The sequence below is a fragment of the Sturnira hondurensis genome, unplaced genomic scaffold (assembly GCF_014824575.4).
Source record: "Sturnira hondurensis isolate 20B ecotype Veracruz unplaced genomic scaffold, ASM1482457v3 Scaffold0018728, whole genome shotgun sequence".
Lineage (NCBI taxonomy): Eukaryota > Metazoa > Chordata > Mammalia > Chiroptera > Phyllostomidae > Sturnira > Sturnira hondurensis.
The window spans coordinates 12,281,332-12,297,599 of record NW_028091359.1 but is presented as its reverse complement, the minus strand read 5'-3'; the positions used below and the strand labels follow the sequence as shown (position 1 = coordinate 12,297,599).

General features: G+C 46.4%; 2 protein-coding genes across 6 annotated transcripts in view; one reads left to right on the top strand and one right to left on the bottom strand.

The window, feature by feature from the left end:
* Positions 1-4,622, top strand: part of VCF1 (VCP nuclear cofactor family member 1) — a 17,780-nt gene extending 13,158 nt beyond the window's left edge. The window contains exons 3-4 of one of the 2 annotated variants that reach the window (XM_037069954.1): positions 291-350; positions 2,257-4,622. In XM_037069954.1, the coding sequence (XP_036925849.1) occupies positions 291-350; positions 2,257-2,499 (303 nt within the window). In that variant the 3' untranslated portion in view covers positions 2,500-4,622. The remainder of the gene's footprint in view (positions 1-290; positions 351-2,256) is intronic. The other variant, XM_037069955.1, reaches the window with a different exon arrangement.
* COG1 (component of oligomeric golgi complex 1) lies at positions 3,499-16,268 on the bottom strand. 4 transcript variants are annotated; one of them, XM_037069945.1, is made up of 15 exons: positions 15,880-16,268; positions 12,867-13,108; positions 12,542-12,723; positions 12,234-12,404; positions 10,153-10,309; positions 9,378-9,588; positions 8,195-8,986; positions 7,527-7,673; positions 6,909-7,070; positions 5,994-6,142; positions 5,402-5,510; positions 4,890-4,999; positions 4,733-4,811; positions 4,232-4,265; positions 3,600-3,687 (listed from the first exon to the last, which is right to left on the bottom strand). In XM_037069945.1, exons 1-14 carry the CDS (start codon positions 16,192-16,194, stop codon positions 4,251-4,253), a joined length of 2,841 nt encoding a protein of 946 aa, XP_036925840.1. In that variant the 5' UTR covers positions 16,195-16,268; the 3' UTR covers positions 3,600-3,687; positions 4,232-4,250. The 4 variants fall into 4 exon arrangements, with proteins under 4 accessions (XP_036925836.1, XP_036925837.1, XP_036925840.1 ...); XM_037069941.1 differs by lacking the exon at positions 4,232-4,265 and having other exon boundaries at positions 3,499-3,687; positions 15,880-16,267; XM_037069942.1 differs by lacking the exon at positions 4,232-4,265 and having other exon boundaries at positions 3,499-3,687; positions 5,994-6,121; positions 15,880-16,266.

The window sequence follows — 16,268 nt, the reverse complement described above, 5'->3', positions numbered from 1 at the left end:
TTGGTTGTTTGAAGTTTCTAGCTGTTATAAACAAGGCCACATTAAACATTTTTATATGTGTCTTTATAAGGCTACAAGATTTTTTAATGGACTAGAAATTGCTAGTGTATTTGTGTCCCCTCCTCCTTTTGTATGATCATTGTACAGAACTCTTTCTTAAGCTGTTTATTTTAAAGCACTTTCTTCTCAGAATAATGTCCCCTTTGCTGTTATATTGTGAAATAAATATAATTTGAGATAGAAACTTGACTTTACTAGAAACTGATTCTAGTTCTTGCCTTAATTTTCAGACAGTACCTGTAACGAAAAACAAAGAAAACAGAGTAAGAGGAAACAGAGTTTTCTGCGCGGTGGGTTTCTTATCTGGTGTAGTAACCTGCTCGTTAAATATTCACAGCCTTACCAGGTGTACCAGCGGCAGTTCGGGGTTGCCACACACTCTAGGTCAGGAGAGGCTTTTAGTCAGTTTTTGCTTTGAATTGGCTTTGACATTTTAAGTCTTTAAGTAAATGTACCTATTGCTGCTAACCCCGCCATCTGAGGCCACTCAGCCCGTTTATAATGCGTTCGTGAGTTGTTTTTATTGGTAGGTAGATAGGTTGTCACCCACTACCTGTAGGCAATAGGATATGTGACCCTGTATCAGGTAGCTCCAAATGACCAAGGGACCGCAGCAGTCCTTGGTTTAAGCCTTGTTAATAATGGATGCCTTTTGTGAACATCCCTCCTTTGCCGTTTTTGGCATTTAGTACGGATAGGGTGCAGCAAAAGTAGGTTCACAGTTGTTAGTGCGCAAAATACAGGGTTTATTCTTGTATTATTTATTACTTATTGGTTATTGTATTACTTTTCCATACAAACAACTGTAAACCTGCCTTTGCCCCACCCTGTTGTTTTAAGTAGTAAAATCAAATTAGGCCTCAACCCAATGTCCCTTTATCAATTACAACATAATTTCTCTAAGCTTACTGCATTGTAAAAGGACTCATGTGATTGCCATATACACTTGTGGATTATAATATATGTATTATTAGGTGTCATTTCTCGTACTTCAAAAATCAGGTTTTTTTATTTTTATTTATTTATTTTTTAAAGGTTTTATTTATTTATATTTAGAAGGGAAGAGAAGGAGAGAAGTATCAATGTATGGTTGCCTCTTGTGAGTCCCCTGCTGGGAACTGGCCTGCAACCTAGGCATGTGCCCTGACTGGGAATCGAACTATGATCATATGGTTCGCAAGCCCGCGCTCAATCCACTGAGCTATGCCAGCCAGGGCAAAAATCATTTTTAAAGTATCTATCTTAAAACATTTTATTTTATTTATACATTTCATTTGATAATGCAGATACTTAATAACCATATTGCAAAAAATTAATAGTAAAATAGAAAAAATAAGCATTTATAATCCCTGCATTTTAACATAACTACCATGGGCTGTTTCTTTCCAGTCTTTTTTTCTTATGTGTAAATTTTACATTGTTGTAAGCAGACATTTCAAAACATTAGTATCTTTGTCTAAGGGAATACAAACTCGGATTTATCAAAGGGCTAATGACTCCCACAAAATTTACACCAGGTCATTAATTACTCGAATTCTAGCTTCCTCTTGTATTGATTCCTTCAAGTACAATTTTGTATTGAGTTCTAAATAGAGAAGAGTGGTTGGGTTGTCAGTTCTTAGAAATCAGAATCATACAGTACCCTAATTCTGAAAGGGTCCTTACTACCATTGCCTTCTCCTTTGAAGCTCCTTCTATTGGGAAGAAGGTGATTTCTGCATGACTTCTTATTAGGGATTTCTGAGTAGCTTCTTCAAGATGACTAAGACACTTAAGTCGCTAATTGCATTAAAAATTAGACAAGTTCATGCACACACACACATACACACATTGAACTGCAAAAATGTTAATATAATGAATGACAAAGGCAGGTAGAGGAGCCATGTAAAGGAGGTAAGGTTTGGTTGAAGGGATTTGCAGTCGAAGGCCTGTGCTTGAATGTGGGCCCTGTTACTTAGGGATGTATAATGGGTACAGAAACCCTACTCAGCTGTAACAAGGTATTGTGAGGATAAAGTAAAATGTCTTGGGTGAACGTACTTTGTAACCTGTAAAGCTCAGTGTATGTTCTGATGCCGATACTCCTCAATCTGGGTAGGAAGAATATTCTTAAATAGGGTACCATAAATTACAGTAAAGCCGAGTTCTTAAGAGACAAAACAGCTGAGTCATGAAACTGTTCCTTTTTCTTTCCAGTCTTCAAGCAGTGACAGTGGCGGGAGCAGCAGTGGCAGCAGCAGCAGCAGCATCAACAGCCCAGACAGGGCCAGTGGGCCCGAGAGCAGCTTAAACCACGTCGTCACGGGGTCCAGCCCCAACACGCCCCAGCCCGTGCCCGAGCAGTCCGCACTGTGCCAAGGCCTGTACTTCCACATCAACCAGACCCTGAAGGAGGCCCACTTCCACAGCCTACAGCACCGGGGCCGGCCTCCCACATGACGGGCAGGCGGTTTCTTGCCTTCTGTGAAGGGACAGCGCTGTGCAGATTTGATATTTCATCTTACGATGTTTCAAAAATTGCACAAAAAAATGCCTGTTGGCTTTTCAGTCTATATTTGAAATAACAGGTTAACAGGCCGTTGTTTACTTGTGGTTTTGCTGCACTATTGCAATTTTAAAGGGGCTTTGAAGCAACTTTTTATAGGATTCTTTTAAGGGTGGGTATCAACTCCATGTCAAGGTAATGGTATGAGGAAATCTCATCTGCGTGTTGAGTCCATAGTTTGTCCAATTCAGACCGATTTCCAAATCTGTCAATTAGAAATTCATGTAAAAAGGCCTTTTAAAAGTGCGGGATCTCCAATTTTTTAAATTCAATAAACTAGTGAAGAGTATATAGTTTCCATGAAAAAGCATACGTTTTTCCAAAATATAGAAAGCTTGATTCAGTCTTGCACTGAAATTGCCATACTACCTCTTAGTATGTAGATGTCCTGTTACTCTCCTTTGTAACAGAACAGTGCGATCCATGTGAGACTGTGTAAGTGAGCACCCTCCCTAATAACTGTCTTCTCTCTTTGTTATATATTTGTATTTCCAGAGAGAATGTCTTTCAGACTCTTGTATATCCAGATCACCTCTGTCACCGTCATTGCTCCAGAGCCTACATCTCAGACTTGGTAGAGAACATTGCAGTTCTGACAGTCAAGAAATATGTAATGATTTTTTGTCTTACTCACAGACTTGTTCTGTTGGCAGCTTGTGTGGTCTCACTGATACTTCCACCTTGTAGTGTCGAGAATTAAGGCATTGTTGAATGCTGACAAAATGTAAGCTATCCGAACTGATGTCTAAAGTCACAAGTGTCATGAGACTGTTGGCCAAGGATTCACTCTATGCTTAAAATAACCCCCTAACAGTAACGAGGGGCTGCATTCCACCATTGAAACTGGAAAAGACGGGCATGGCTTAGTGACAAATGAGCAGAGGCACCTTTAGTAGAAATGATGCAGTAGTATTTATTTGGAGAGTGATAGATATGTCCCTGTGTTATTTAGTCATGCTAGAGAGCCAACCAAGTTTGAATAATGAAGGTGTAGACGAGTCTTCTTCCTCACTGACAAGCTGTCTGAATAAGGAGCCAGGATGCGTCGGGTCATCTGCTCGGGGGAGTGCCGGGGGGACAACCTGCCATTGCATGGAGAGGAAAGTGCCTTAGAGTCCACCCAGATCCTCCTGCCTGCCCACACCCTCTGCTCCACTCGGAGTGCACACTGCACACAGCAGATCTGAGAAGCACGGATAGCTCGCGTTAAGGGGATTTGAAAAGGACATGGGGACAGCTTAACTTTGAAGATGAGAACTATTGTAGGAAAAGGGTAAATACAGACCTCCTTTCCATGATTTGTCTTTCTACTATGGACAGAATTTAAAAGGTCAGTGATTTGAAGTAGGATTTAGAATTGTGGTGGGGAAATTATTGTACAGGCCAGTGCTTATGAATGGAGTGGATGGTTTGTGCAAGAACTTTTTTTTTTTTTACTACCATCTCCCAAGTTTTAAAACCAGATGTTTGACAAGGATTTTGGATCTTAATGGGTTTGATGGCAGGGAATATGGAAAGGATTCGTTGCTAATATTTTGTATAGCAATAAAGCAAATAACTAAATGCTGTAAGAAGCCAGCATCTGAGCTCTCAAACACACATGTATACAACACAATGCAGAAATACCCAGGATCCTCCCGCAGGCTTAATGGATGGCAGCCTATTGAAACAAAATGTGTATTAACAAGAAATGGTAAAACTTGAGAAAGCAAATTTCCTTTTATTTACCACCCAAGTAAAAGAAATAGAAGATGAAACCTTCATTGAAACAAATCAGGCTTTTTTTCCCACATAAGTATAATGACAGTACTGGGTTAGCAGTCTACCCTTTTTTCTTACAAAAACTAAGGAATAACCTCCATTGCACTTGCATATTTTCTGCAGCCTTGGCAGCCTGAAATCCATATCTGTTATGAGGCTACTTGATAAGTAAATGGACATCTTTTCAACCTATCAGCTCAAGCTAGTAAAACCTGTACTTCTATATTGCGCCGCCATTAAAAACAGCATTAGTGCATTTTGTCCTTCAGTTCTTTATCGATTCTTTAAAGGGGAGCCAACTGGGTGGTGTTTGGTGGGAGATGGGACAGGATTAAAAGGGATGAACCTCTTGGTTTCTGCACTAACCTGGGCTTTTGATTCGATGCTTCTGCTGGTGGATCTGGCCTTTCGAGTGCTTGTCATGCTCAGTGGAAGAAGTCCAAACCTCCAAGACAAGACGAAGGAGTTTCAGTAGCATGAACAGGAAGCTGGGGGCCCAGCAAAAGCCTCGCAGAACCATTACCTGATCTGACTCGATGCCAGTGGCAGTATGTTATGGGGTTCTTGGGAGTTGAATGTACTGCTCCTGGGGGTGAACTGATTCTCTGTCCCAGTGACCAGTCCAAAGAGAACCTGATACATGAGAAAGAATGTACAAAACGTGGTGGGTTTTTACTGCCCAGTTAAAAGATCACTTCTGTTAGTAATCAGTCACTGCTTTTTGTTTCTAACTGTCCTTTGGGGGAAGGTTTTTTTCAGTGTGTTAATGCTTCAAAATTACCGTTATCACTGCACCAGTCAGAATCTCCAAGTCACATGCTCTTTTATTTTATTCCTCCGAGTCCTTGGAAAGACCTGAATAATGCTCGTCTACAACTAATGGGGTCAGATGACAGCTGCCTCAGCATGGGATTTTACCTAATCCTCTCTGAGCCTTTACAACTGAACTCAGCTACCGGTGTCTCCCTGCTCCCAGCACTGCCTCCCAAAGCACTAGCGCTAGAGCGGGTTTATTATTACTATGACTAGACTTACAGAAGTGCGCTGCACCAGGCGATTCAGGTTGCTCTGGAGGTGGGGTGTGAAGACATCCAGGTCAAATGGGTCAATGAGTGCTTCCAAATAGTCGGTCACTTTCTCGGTTCTGAAGAAAAGATATTACGATGAGTCTTTACGTTTTTTAGACAAACACCCATCTTCTGAGATTGAAATCCTGGAACTGGATTTATTCTCCTGAATTGCTGGCTTAGTACCACTAGTCACTGATCATTGTGCCTGAGTAATCCTCATCAGAGTTTTAAGCCAACTGTGATGTCTTAAGTCGAGTCCATTCTTTCCCCATGTTTTTAGGGAGGGCACTCAAGAGGCTCAAATTATACCCAACAGTTGGTAGGCTGACTCACAAGAAAGAGGAATGAGAGTCCACTTACTACACTTGACCATGGAATTTATCCAGCAGGTGGTCATTATTTATCTTGCTGGTAATACGAGCACTTAACTATTTAAAACTAACCCGACTGATGTGCAGTAAGGCTCACTCTTAGGTGACTCCCCAGGAAAGGGGCTGTTTGCGTTTGGAAAAGGCTGTACTGGGAGAGTGGTGTGGGGTGGTGGGTGAGGAGGGTACCTGGAGTCCTGTTTGCTGCGACCACTTTTCAGGTCTTCACCCTTGGCTGCCAGAACAATGTGGAGATAACGCAGATCATAAAGCAGCTGCAGTGCCCGATTCTGGGTCATTGGAAATGCACCTTCTTTCTGCAAATGAATCCCCCGTCCCCGCCCATTAAGGGAGATGACTACATGAGCATAATGAACAGTTTCATGGTTTGGTTGAGTTACAGCTTGTTATTCCAGAAGCAGAAGCTTTTTATACCCATATGGCCAGTTGAATCTCAACAACACACCAGGTTAGAAATGTGCTCTTGAAATGAAAAACCTTAACAGCCAGGAGGAGACCCCCCCAGCCCTTACAAAAAGGTTTTGGGTGCTGGAGATGGTCATTTTGAAGGGAAAAAAACCTTGCATTTGTGAGGAAGTTCTGGAGAGAAGACCTCCCTGAATTCTTCCCCGAATTGGGAGGTGGTCCTGTCCTACAAATGTTACTAAAGGGAGCACACAGCAAGGGCAGAATGCCTCACAGCTGGTGAGCCAGGAGTGGAGGGTTGGGAGACAGAACTGTAAAGTGCCTCGGGTGCCACAGGCTGTGCCTTGGAACCCTTCAAACAACCCCTCCAGGTGCTCCACGCAGTTAATGTGACCACATTTGACCCCGGCATTAATGGTTTGCCCCAAGCCTGGTGAGCTAGCTGTGCTGGGTGGGGCAGTGGGCCTTGGTTACTCTAAGGCTTTCTTCTCACGGTCTGGATGACCTTTTTATGAAGACCTGCCTGACCCCTGAGAACGGGTGTAATTAAACTCGAAGAGTTGGAAGCCACCTAAACAGACTGGCTTCAGTGACCCTTAACACCAGATGTGCACTGCCCAAACCCAAGGAAAGTGAAGGTTTTATTTGTTTTTAATGGAGAAAACTTCAAACACCTACCTTCATCTGGTTTTCTCCAGAGAGTTTCTCATAGGCAGCTACTACTTGAGCCATACAGCTTTTCAGCATCTCCTGCAGCGTCACCTTGGGCAGGGCATGGCCTCCAACCCGATTAATTTCCTGGCACAAGCTGAACAGGAAGGACTGTACATACCAGGACGGCTGAAGGAACAAAGGAGTGTCGAGTCGCCAATGTGCACTGATTAAATGAGACGTGGTAAAGGTGGGTATATTTATGTTGGCTTATATGCCAAGACCTTGACCTCTCCAATCAGCCTCTCTTACAGACCAGTTAACAGATAAGTGTGACATTTGCTATCATTCCCCTGGTGGCCTGGGGTTGACCTGGCTGGTGGCACTATTCGGTGTTGCTGTGTTCACTTTAGGGTAGGTGGTTCCCTAACTAGCACGGGGCCTATACTACAAAAGGAAAGAATCATTAACCAACTCCTCGAACAGCCTATTTACTTGGCCTTATGTCCACTTTGCCCTCCCCCCACAACCCCTCACCAGCAGAAAGTTATAAATATTCCTCGCAGCTCTTCCTCAGAAGCTGTCAGTTAATGATTTTCTAAAATCGTTTTTCCTTTCCTCAGAGCAGGCGGGGCACTGGCTTACCTGGATAGGGAGTCTGATCTTGGATGTGATGCTACTGCCAGACTCCGCTTCCTCCTGAATTTCTATTTCGTCCCAGCTGGTAGCCGTGGCCAGGACCGAGCCAGCATCATCTAGAAGCACTGCCTGGGTGAAGCCATGAGCCAAAACCTGGTAATGAAAGGCAAAGACCCACAGAGGCCACTCAGATCCTGTCAAGTTTGTCTCTAACTACTATGGTCATCTTGAAACCAGCTTCCACGCTCAGGTCACGTGTGGGACGGCAAGTGGCAAACATCACCCTTCCTTTGGCAAATGACTGACACGGGCAATGGGAATTTTGGTGCTAACTAGTCTACAAGTAAGGTACCAGTAGAGCATAGGATATTTAGGTTGAGGAGCAGGAAATGTGGTACAGACCCCTGTACAGAAAAGAGTGTCTTTCTCATCAGATGGAAGGGAGAAAAAGTCCAGTGTTTCTGTCTATAAAATCCTGGTTAGAAATGAATGGAAGAGTTTTGACATTTGCTCCATGTGGCAGCAGTAAGTGAAAGTAACTACATGAAATAAGAGTGGCCATACCCTTATATTAAAAAATCTTATCAAGGTTGGCAAGACTGGACTATGACAAAAGGGAGACCAAATGAGGATGACCCGGTGAGCACGGACAAAACACGTGCAACATCACTCACTTTCACGACTGCTGAGCTCCAGACCCGGTAACCCATCACACTCTGCTGCAGGAGGAGTTCCTTAACCTCCTGCCACTGGGCCTGTGTAGGCAGGGCATTCTGCGATTTCCCCTTCCCCTGTTTTTTCAGAGCCCTAGAATCCCTTGCTGTTTTTTCGGAGCTCCCAGATTTTCCCAAGATGCACTGCTTCAGGTGAGGACACAGTTCTCCCAGTGACTGGCAGAGTCTCGCCATGAAAAGGGCTGCAGGCAGCTTGACCCCGCTGAGGGCATCCTGCTGGCCTTGCACAACTTCTTCGATGCTCTGCAGCTCAGTCTGGATGCAGTCCGTGATGTGTTTGATGCAGGCCACCGAGTGAGTCCGCAGCATCTCCTGCACAGTTTCAGCATCGGCGTATCTGTCAAAGGCACAGTTCTTGGCTTGCACGGGGGAGACGCCCTTGGACAGTGACAAGTCATCAGAGGGAAGGTAAGCAAGGAGATCATCCAATTTAACCTTCAGTTTAGAATCTAGGGCAGCACAGAAGTTCTGGACGCAAGGGCTGACAGCTTGAGCTTTCATGGAGAGCCCACTACCAGCAAACTGATTCCGGTTTGCCACGCTGATCCAGGCGGCATCGGAAGGCAGGTCATTGGGACTCTCAGACCAGAGGAAGAGAGACATGTTATGCTCAAAGTGGATGTGCTTGTTTGAAGTGGACTTGCCCATGCTGCTCTCGAGCTCTTGCAGAGCAGAAATGAGGAGCTCTCTGGAGCTAGTGGAGATGGAGTCAAAGCCCTCTTTTGTCAGCGTCTGAAAGAGAATGCGAAGCGTTCTAATCACAGCTCCTCTCAGGAAGTCTCAAAGCAAGAGCACCAAATGGCCATCTATCCCAGCAGTCAGAATGTTCTCCTCTAGGCTCAAAAAGACTACAGGATGTTTACAGAAGACAAGGTCATCCTTGATGGACATAGACATGATCCCAACCACCTGACAGAGGCCTGGTCTCCCTTCCAGCACCACAGTCTGGATCTCTGTTCACATCCAGGAGAGACACCTCTGGAAGGTATGCTATGGGCTCCCTGGGGTAAGTCATCAGGCAAAGAACACACTTAGGAAGTGATGGGTGTCAACCCAGACAGTCAGAAGATCACACTAAGATTGGCCAAAACAGGCAGATGGACCACGTGACTGCCCATGTTACCTGTAACCGGTCAAGGAACAGCTGCTGCATCAAATCCTCCCAGAACAAGAACGGCTTCTCCAGAAGCCGCCGGCAAACCACGTCCCAGCTGTGAGTGGTGGACTCGCTGGTAAGTAATTCCCACACGGCATCCCGGATGCCTGCCAGGCCTTTCATGCTCTTCACGAACATAAGCAGGTTGGTGATTCCGTTTTTAATGTCTTCATTGCACCTGCAACAAACATCATTTTACTTGGGCCTCATTAGATTCATGGACCCATACCTTTATTAAGAAAAGAGCAGGTGTCCATTTGAAAACCTCTTACGTGGGTCCCAACATAGAAATCTACTTACCTCAGAGCAGTTAAAAACATGTATAAACACAGCGTTTCTAGCTGAATTGGAGGGGAGAGCCTGTAGTCCGTCCGCCAGGCCCACCCTTGCTTCCCTGAGTTATGTAGAGGAAGTAAAGAGCCCCATAGAATGGCCTCAAAATCCAGTGCACTAAATAAGAGCCTAGGAGTGGCAGGACTCATGTTACACAAGAGAATTTAAAATCCTCTACATAGGGTTTTGAAAGACAAACTCCTTTTTGGTTTTCCTACAGTGGGGGCTCATCTGCCATGAAGGCAGGGACAGGTGGCTGAGTGAGCAGCTGATACGACCCAGTGGGCAGTGTGCAGAGCATCATCCAGGAGATCAGGCTGGTCCCTCATTCATCACTGGCCCTGGTGTGGCCACAAACAAGGCTGCCTGGGTGGTGCCTGCCAGCCTCGGGAAAGTTCTGGCCGCTTACATGTGGATCCACTTCTGCAGTGTGTCTGTCAGGTACTCCTGGCTGATGGGATGGGCAAGGGTCCGGAGAGCCGGCTGGAACTCCACAATGGATGCTGGCAGGTGCTTGAACCAGCTGCAGAGCTTCATCTCTTCTTGGAGAACACCAATGCCCTTTTCTAAAGAGAAGGCCAAGTGAGAAGGAATCGGGGCCACCCTCCGAATAACATGTTAAAAAATGGACCAGGCTGGAGCCCTGAAAAAGGGGGGAAAGCAAGTATGGAATACGTCCAGGGCCTCCGGCATCACGGAGCTGGCAGCTTCCCTCCAACTCTGATCATCCTGTTGGCTGAAAAGAAGGCAAGGAAAGCGAGGAAAGGAATGGGGAAAAGAGAGAAAGGAGACCTGGGTGTGCGCAGTCCTTGACATTTGCAAAGTAGAACTTACGTTGTCAAAAAACAGGTGATGTTCCCTCTCCTCACCGTCTCCCTACCTCCCCTGAAGATCTACGGGGAGACTCGATGACCACCCATCCTGCTAGTGAGCGAGGTGCTGCAGCTCTTCAGCGGTGACCTCTCCGGAAGGGCACAAGCCACGCTGTGCGACTCTGGGAGGCCCACTCATGGTACTCTGTGTGCGAGCACCCTCTGGAGTTTGAATGGGTCCTTCTGAGGTCCCTTGCCCTCGTCTGCCCATGCCACATATGATGAAGTAACCAATAATCACCTTTCAGAGGAGGGAAAATGTACTAAGTGTAAGTACCTGGAGGGAGACCAAGGCCTAAGGAAATGGTACCCTAGTTGAAAGGTAAAGTAAGTCGGGAGTGAGACTATAATACGCATCTCTGACAATGAACACATGACTGTCACCACATTCCACTTGTTTCTCTTCTATCTTCAGCTGTTTCCTCCACCTGACCTATGAGTTCTAGAGTTTCCCAAGACACAGTCCTCTGTCATCCTCTTTTCTTACTGATGATGTCACCTATCCCTGTGGCTTTAAATAACAGCCATATGCAGAGTGCCACTGATGTGTGTCTCCGGCCAGAGGTCTGGCTCTGTTCTGGACCCATAATCACCTGCCCACTCACATTCCCATTTCAAGCTGTCAATCGTCCCCAATGCAGTACTTTCAAGAGTGAACTCATCATCTGACACCTCCCCTTCACCTCTGCACAATCCACCACCAAGTCATCTCATAAACAGATGTATGAGTTATCCAATTAGCTACATTATCTACTTCCCCATCATCTGTCACCTGGGTTGCAATGACAGCCTGCCTCTGAGTTCTCAGCATCCACTCCAGCCCCATGGGGATCCACTGCCACATAAAAGCTAATTGCATTTATTTCCAACTGGGAGAAATCTTACCAAATAAAAGTATGAGATGCATGGGTACGTATAATGGAAGGACCACCAAGACTGGGAGGTCCTAGAAGGCTCTCCATTGTCCTCTGGATAAAATCCAAGCTCCCTAGCATAGCCCACATAGCTCTGTATTATCCGGTCACATCTGATAGTCTGGCCACATCTCTTTTCATGCTGTTCTTCCCGGCATCACCCAACACTCCTTAAACTGACCAGCTCTCTTTCTATATATATATATATATATATATATATATATATATATATATATATATACTATAATATATATACTCTCTTTCTCTCTATATATACTATATATACACCTCAAACGTACTAAAATCCTCTGTGCCTCCGGGCCTTTGCACATTCTCTTCCCTTTGCCTGGTACTCTCTTCCTTGCCTTCTTCACCTAAGTCTTACTCAACTGTTAGGTTTCAGTTGAAACATCATTTCTTCGGTGAAAATAACATTGGTGAGGTCCTTCCATTCAGTACTCCCAAGCCAACCTGTACTTCATCTTTAGGGTAATGGCCAACGTTGATGTGAAACAGGTACCTGTATATTTGAGTTCAAGGTCTACCACTACCACTAGACTGTAACTTCTATGAAGGTGCAGTCCCTATTTGTCCAGTTCACTACTGTATCCCCAGAGCCTAGCACAGTAGCCGGGAGATGGGAGACACTCAATAAAAATCAGCTGAATGAACCAGAAAATAAACACGGTTGGCTAGGAGCTTACCGGTAGGATGCTGGCCTGTGAAGGTCTCTAGAGTTGAGAAGAGCAAGCCACACGGCAGGGAGGGATCTGGCAGCAGACCTTCTGGTAAAGTGTAGAAAAGAGCATGAGCTTGGTTCAAAGTGGTGACCAGCAACTCCACTATTGAGCAAATCTGAGTCTTGATGCCAGCACCTATGAGAAGAAGCCAGCCTTTTACACAATTTCCTTCAGTAAAGTTAAAAACAAAACTGGATGCTTCAGTCTCCCTCAGCTCAGCCTTCTCCATTCCCATGTTTCTGGACCAAATTTTGGAAAGAAGCCTCACCCACCATGGTGCGGCTGGTTGAGAAGTTTCTGAATAGCTGCCTTTCTGGCCAACAGGAAGTCCGTCAGGGCTTGGCGAGGAGAACTCTCTTCTAAGAGCATCACAGAGCACAGGGCCTCAGCTACAGCTTGGTCCGACACGGCCTGGCATTTGAGCAGCATTTTGCTTTCATGCAGAATGGTTGACCTAGAACGATGACAAAGATCACCAGGGAATTTTTTAGATCTTGGGAGAAGAGCCACCGTGCATCAGGAAAGAAGACATCCTTCATAAAAAAACTTTAGTGGAGCGTGGCCCTCACCAGAGGTCTCTACGCCGGATCCACTTACCGGAAGTGGCTGGCTGCTGCCACCTGCCGGATGAGTATGGGGAATCGGGAGAGGACGGGGCTGTATCGGGAGCCCGAAGAATCCAACTGGAGCAGACTGTGCAGGTGGCAGCAGAGCAGGTAGAGCTGCGTGGCGTGGAGATACTGAGAGGCCTCCATCTTGCTCCAGATCTTCTCAGGGATTTCTAAGAGGAGTTTGATCTGGGCAGCCATGCTGTAGAACTTCTGCTGGGATGGCTGTGGCTACAGGCGAAAGCACACAGGTCAGAAGAACAAACACAAGCAAGGTCAGTGTTTGGCAGGCCTGGGGAGAAGGGTGGGGACTTTTTAGGGTTCAAAGCTTTTATTCAGCCCAATTCAGTGCCATTCCGCTGGGCATCCAAGTGTGGTGCTGTGGAAGTGCTGGAGTCAGGAGTGCTGTACAATCCCGCCGGCTTTTCCTACCTATTGGCGCACCTTGGCTCCAGTGCAAGGAGAGGCAGACTCAATCTGGTCACCTCACAGTCCGGTTATCAGTGGTCCTGTGATGCCTCAATAGCACGGAGCCCTGCAGAACCCCACGGCACCCCTCGTGTGAGCTTTCTCCTTCCTTTTTCTGATGTTCGGCCTTCCCACATTTTCTCCTGCTTCTTCAAGTGCATCACGGACTTCCTTGCTGGCAGTCCCTTTTCACCACCTTTCCACCAAATCTTCACCTGGTTCAGCCCTCCACTCTTCTCAGTCTGTCTGTCCTGTCTCTTCAGGAGTCTCTTCGCTTGAGCATCACCACTAAGCAGACCACTACTGCTGCATCTTTATTCTCAGTCCTCGCCACTCCCCTGAATCCCAGCCCGGCTTTTTCTACTGCTGCCTGGTTAAGTTTCACTACCATTCCAAATCTGTATCCTTAAAACTAAATTCATCTCCCTAACAAAAATCTTAGCCAGCTCCTCTGTATCTACCCTAGCACATACCACCACTCTGCTGCTAAATTCCCAGAAGACTCTGTCCTTCTGATGGGTTCTCTTGATACCTCCACTATTTAAGGTTGTGTTACTTCTTCCATGATTCTAATGCAGGTCATCATCATCTCACACTTAGAGTCACCCCAAAACATTTCACTTGTGCTGTGGTCATTCACTACTCCCTTCCATCTATCCTTTTCTTTGCTGTCAAATTTACTTTCTTCAAAGGCCACTTAGATATTATCTTTGCTTGGTTCTAAGAGGCTCCTCACTGCTTAGTATCAATCAGCTCAGCCCGGTGGTCAGGAGGTTCCTGTCCTCCATTCCTTTCTTCCAGGTTTCCATGTATGGGGGAGAGGGGTGATTTCATCTCCCATGGAACATCTGGCAGTACGTGGAGACATTTTTGATTATCACAGTGGGGGAGTGGGGAGGGTGCTACAGGCATCTAGTGGATGAGGCCAGGGATGTTTTTAAACATCCTGCAATGCACAGGACAGCTGCTATCTCAAAGAATGGCCCAGCCCCAAGTATCAATAGCACCACAGTGGAGAAACTTTGCCTTAATCAAATTGATTACCAGTTTTTAATTGTCTTTACATACTTCAGACCAGCATTCCAAGTTTCATCTGTCCTTAAGGGCCCTCTTTACTGAGAAGGACCCAAGTCTGAGCGACTTCCTTCAGAAATCTTACGGTGAATGTGCACAATTATTTTGGGAACCAACCATCATTATCCTAAAATGTTTTCTACTGCTCTTGTAAGTTACTTACATTTTTCCTATCAGCTTTCCATGGATTTAATTCCCCAACTAGATTGTAAGCTCTGTCAGAGCAGGGACTGGAGCCTTCTGTGTCTTTGTACCTTGAAGAATAAACCTTGGAGCATAACTCAGTTACAGCAAAGGCTTGCCATGTAAGGGCAGCATGTACTGCATGCACGGCTTACAAAGGAATGAGGTTGCTCGTTTGAAAAAGTACCAATTTCTAGCCTTCTATGGTTCTATTGTGTGAGCCCAGCCTATTGACCTGAGTTTCTCTAAATCCCAGGCTGTATTAAAAACGTCCAAAATGAGGCTAAATTGTAATTTTGCAATTTCTCTTTGCAGGAAGCTGTAAGGTTGTACTCCCAAGTTGCTAAGAACAGAGTCCTTGTTTACCTTTCTTGCCCTCCAAGCCCTTTCACTATGTCCTTGTCCCCAAGTCAATGCTCTTTAGGAACACAAAATGCTGTGGGGGAGCAGAACGCTTGGGACAACATGATTTGAATAGTCTTAGTTCTCTAAAGTTAAAATGTTCTGCTATCAAAAGCTGATGGTGTGGCTCAGTGGATTGAGCTCGGCCTGCGAATTGAAAGGTCGCCAGTTGGATTCCCAGTCAGAGTACAGGTCTAGGTTGCTGGCCAGGTCTTCATTGCAGGGGTATGTGAAAGATTCAACCGATGGCTGAATCTCTCACACATCGTTTCTCTCCCTCTCTTTCTCCCTCCCTTCCTCTCTCTCTAAAGATAAATAAATAAAATATATATATTTAAAAGGTGATGGCTTGATGCTGCTACGATCCCCCAACAACGAGTGGATTAGCTATTTGGCGTTGTGGACGTTATTCTTGGGAATGGGGTGGAGGTGGGGGAAGACTGGGATGAGGAATGAAAGCCTGGGGGGCTGGGGGACACGGTGTCACCATAAAGGAGAAATGTGTTCTAAGAACAACGTCAGGAAATGTCATATAGGCAATGAACTGAGCTGTCAGGCGAGGGAGACCCCTGGCGTTTTCCTCTAACGTCGGACGTGAGAGTCCAGGGAACCCAGAAGTGAGGTGAGGGAATCAAGGCCCGGAAGTCAGGGAAGGCTCCTGAAGAAAGGGTCAGGGAAGGCTCCTGAAGAAAGGGTCGAACGATTTGGGGGAGATCAGCAGCCAGGTGAAGGACCGCCGGCCGCGTCCCCTAGGCAGAGGAGCTCCCAGAGTAGCGGCAGTTTTCTCCCAAATGCAGGTAAGGAAGCGGTGGGGGCGGGAAGAACCTGCGGGAATGGCAGGCTTGTGGGGCGGGGCTCCGGGGTTCAGGACTGACCTGCGGGTCTTGCGGCGGCCGGGTCGTAGCCGAGCCCGCTTGGCGGAGACGGGCGCAGTACTGGTCGGTGGCCTGCACGGCTTCCACCAGCCCCTCCGCGCAGCGGCGCATCTGGCCAATGGTGTCGGCTGCCTCGATCAGATCGCGGTACCGCTCGCCTACCATCTGCCGCAGCTCCTCTTTCTTGTGCTCGATCTCGGCCCGAACCTGGCGCTCCAGCCCTCGGATCTCTTCTGTTCCGTGTGTCTCGAAAAGCGCTGCGGGGTCGCGCAGATCCAGCCGCTTCAGCGCGGAGGAGGTGGCGGAGGCCGCCATGGTGGCCCGTCAGCCACCCAACAGGTCACTTCCGTCCTGCGGCCCCGCCGCAGGGATGCCATCTTGGTTAGGGG

Coding starts and splice junctions, on each gene's coding strand:
- COG1 (XM_037069941.1), bottom strand. CDS start 16,194: ATGGCGGCCTCCGCCACCTCCTCCGCGCTGAAGCGGCTGGATCTGCGC. Junction 4,812..4,889: donor CTGGCATCGAGTCAGATCAG/GTAATGGTTCTG, acceptor CTTGTCTTGGAG/GTTTGGACTTCTTCCACTGA. Junction 3,688..4,732: donor GCATCGAATCAAAAGCCCAG/GTTAGTGCAGAA, acceptor ATGCAATGGCAG/GTTGTCCCCCCGGCACTCCC.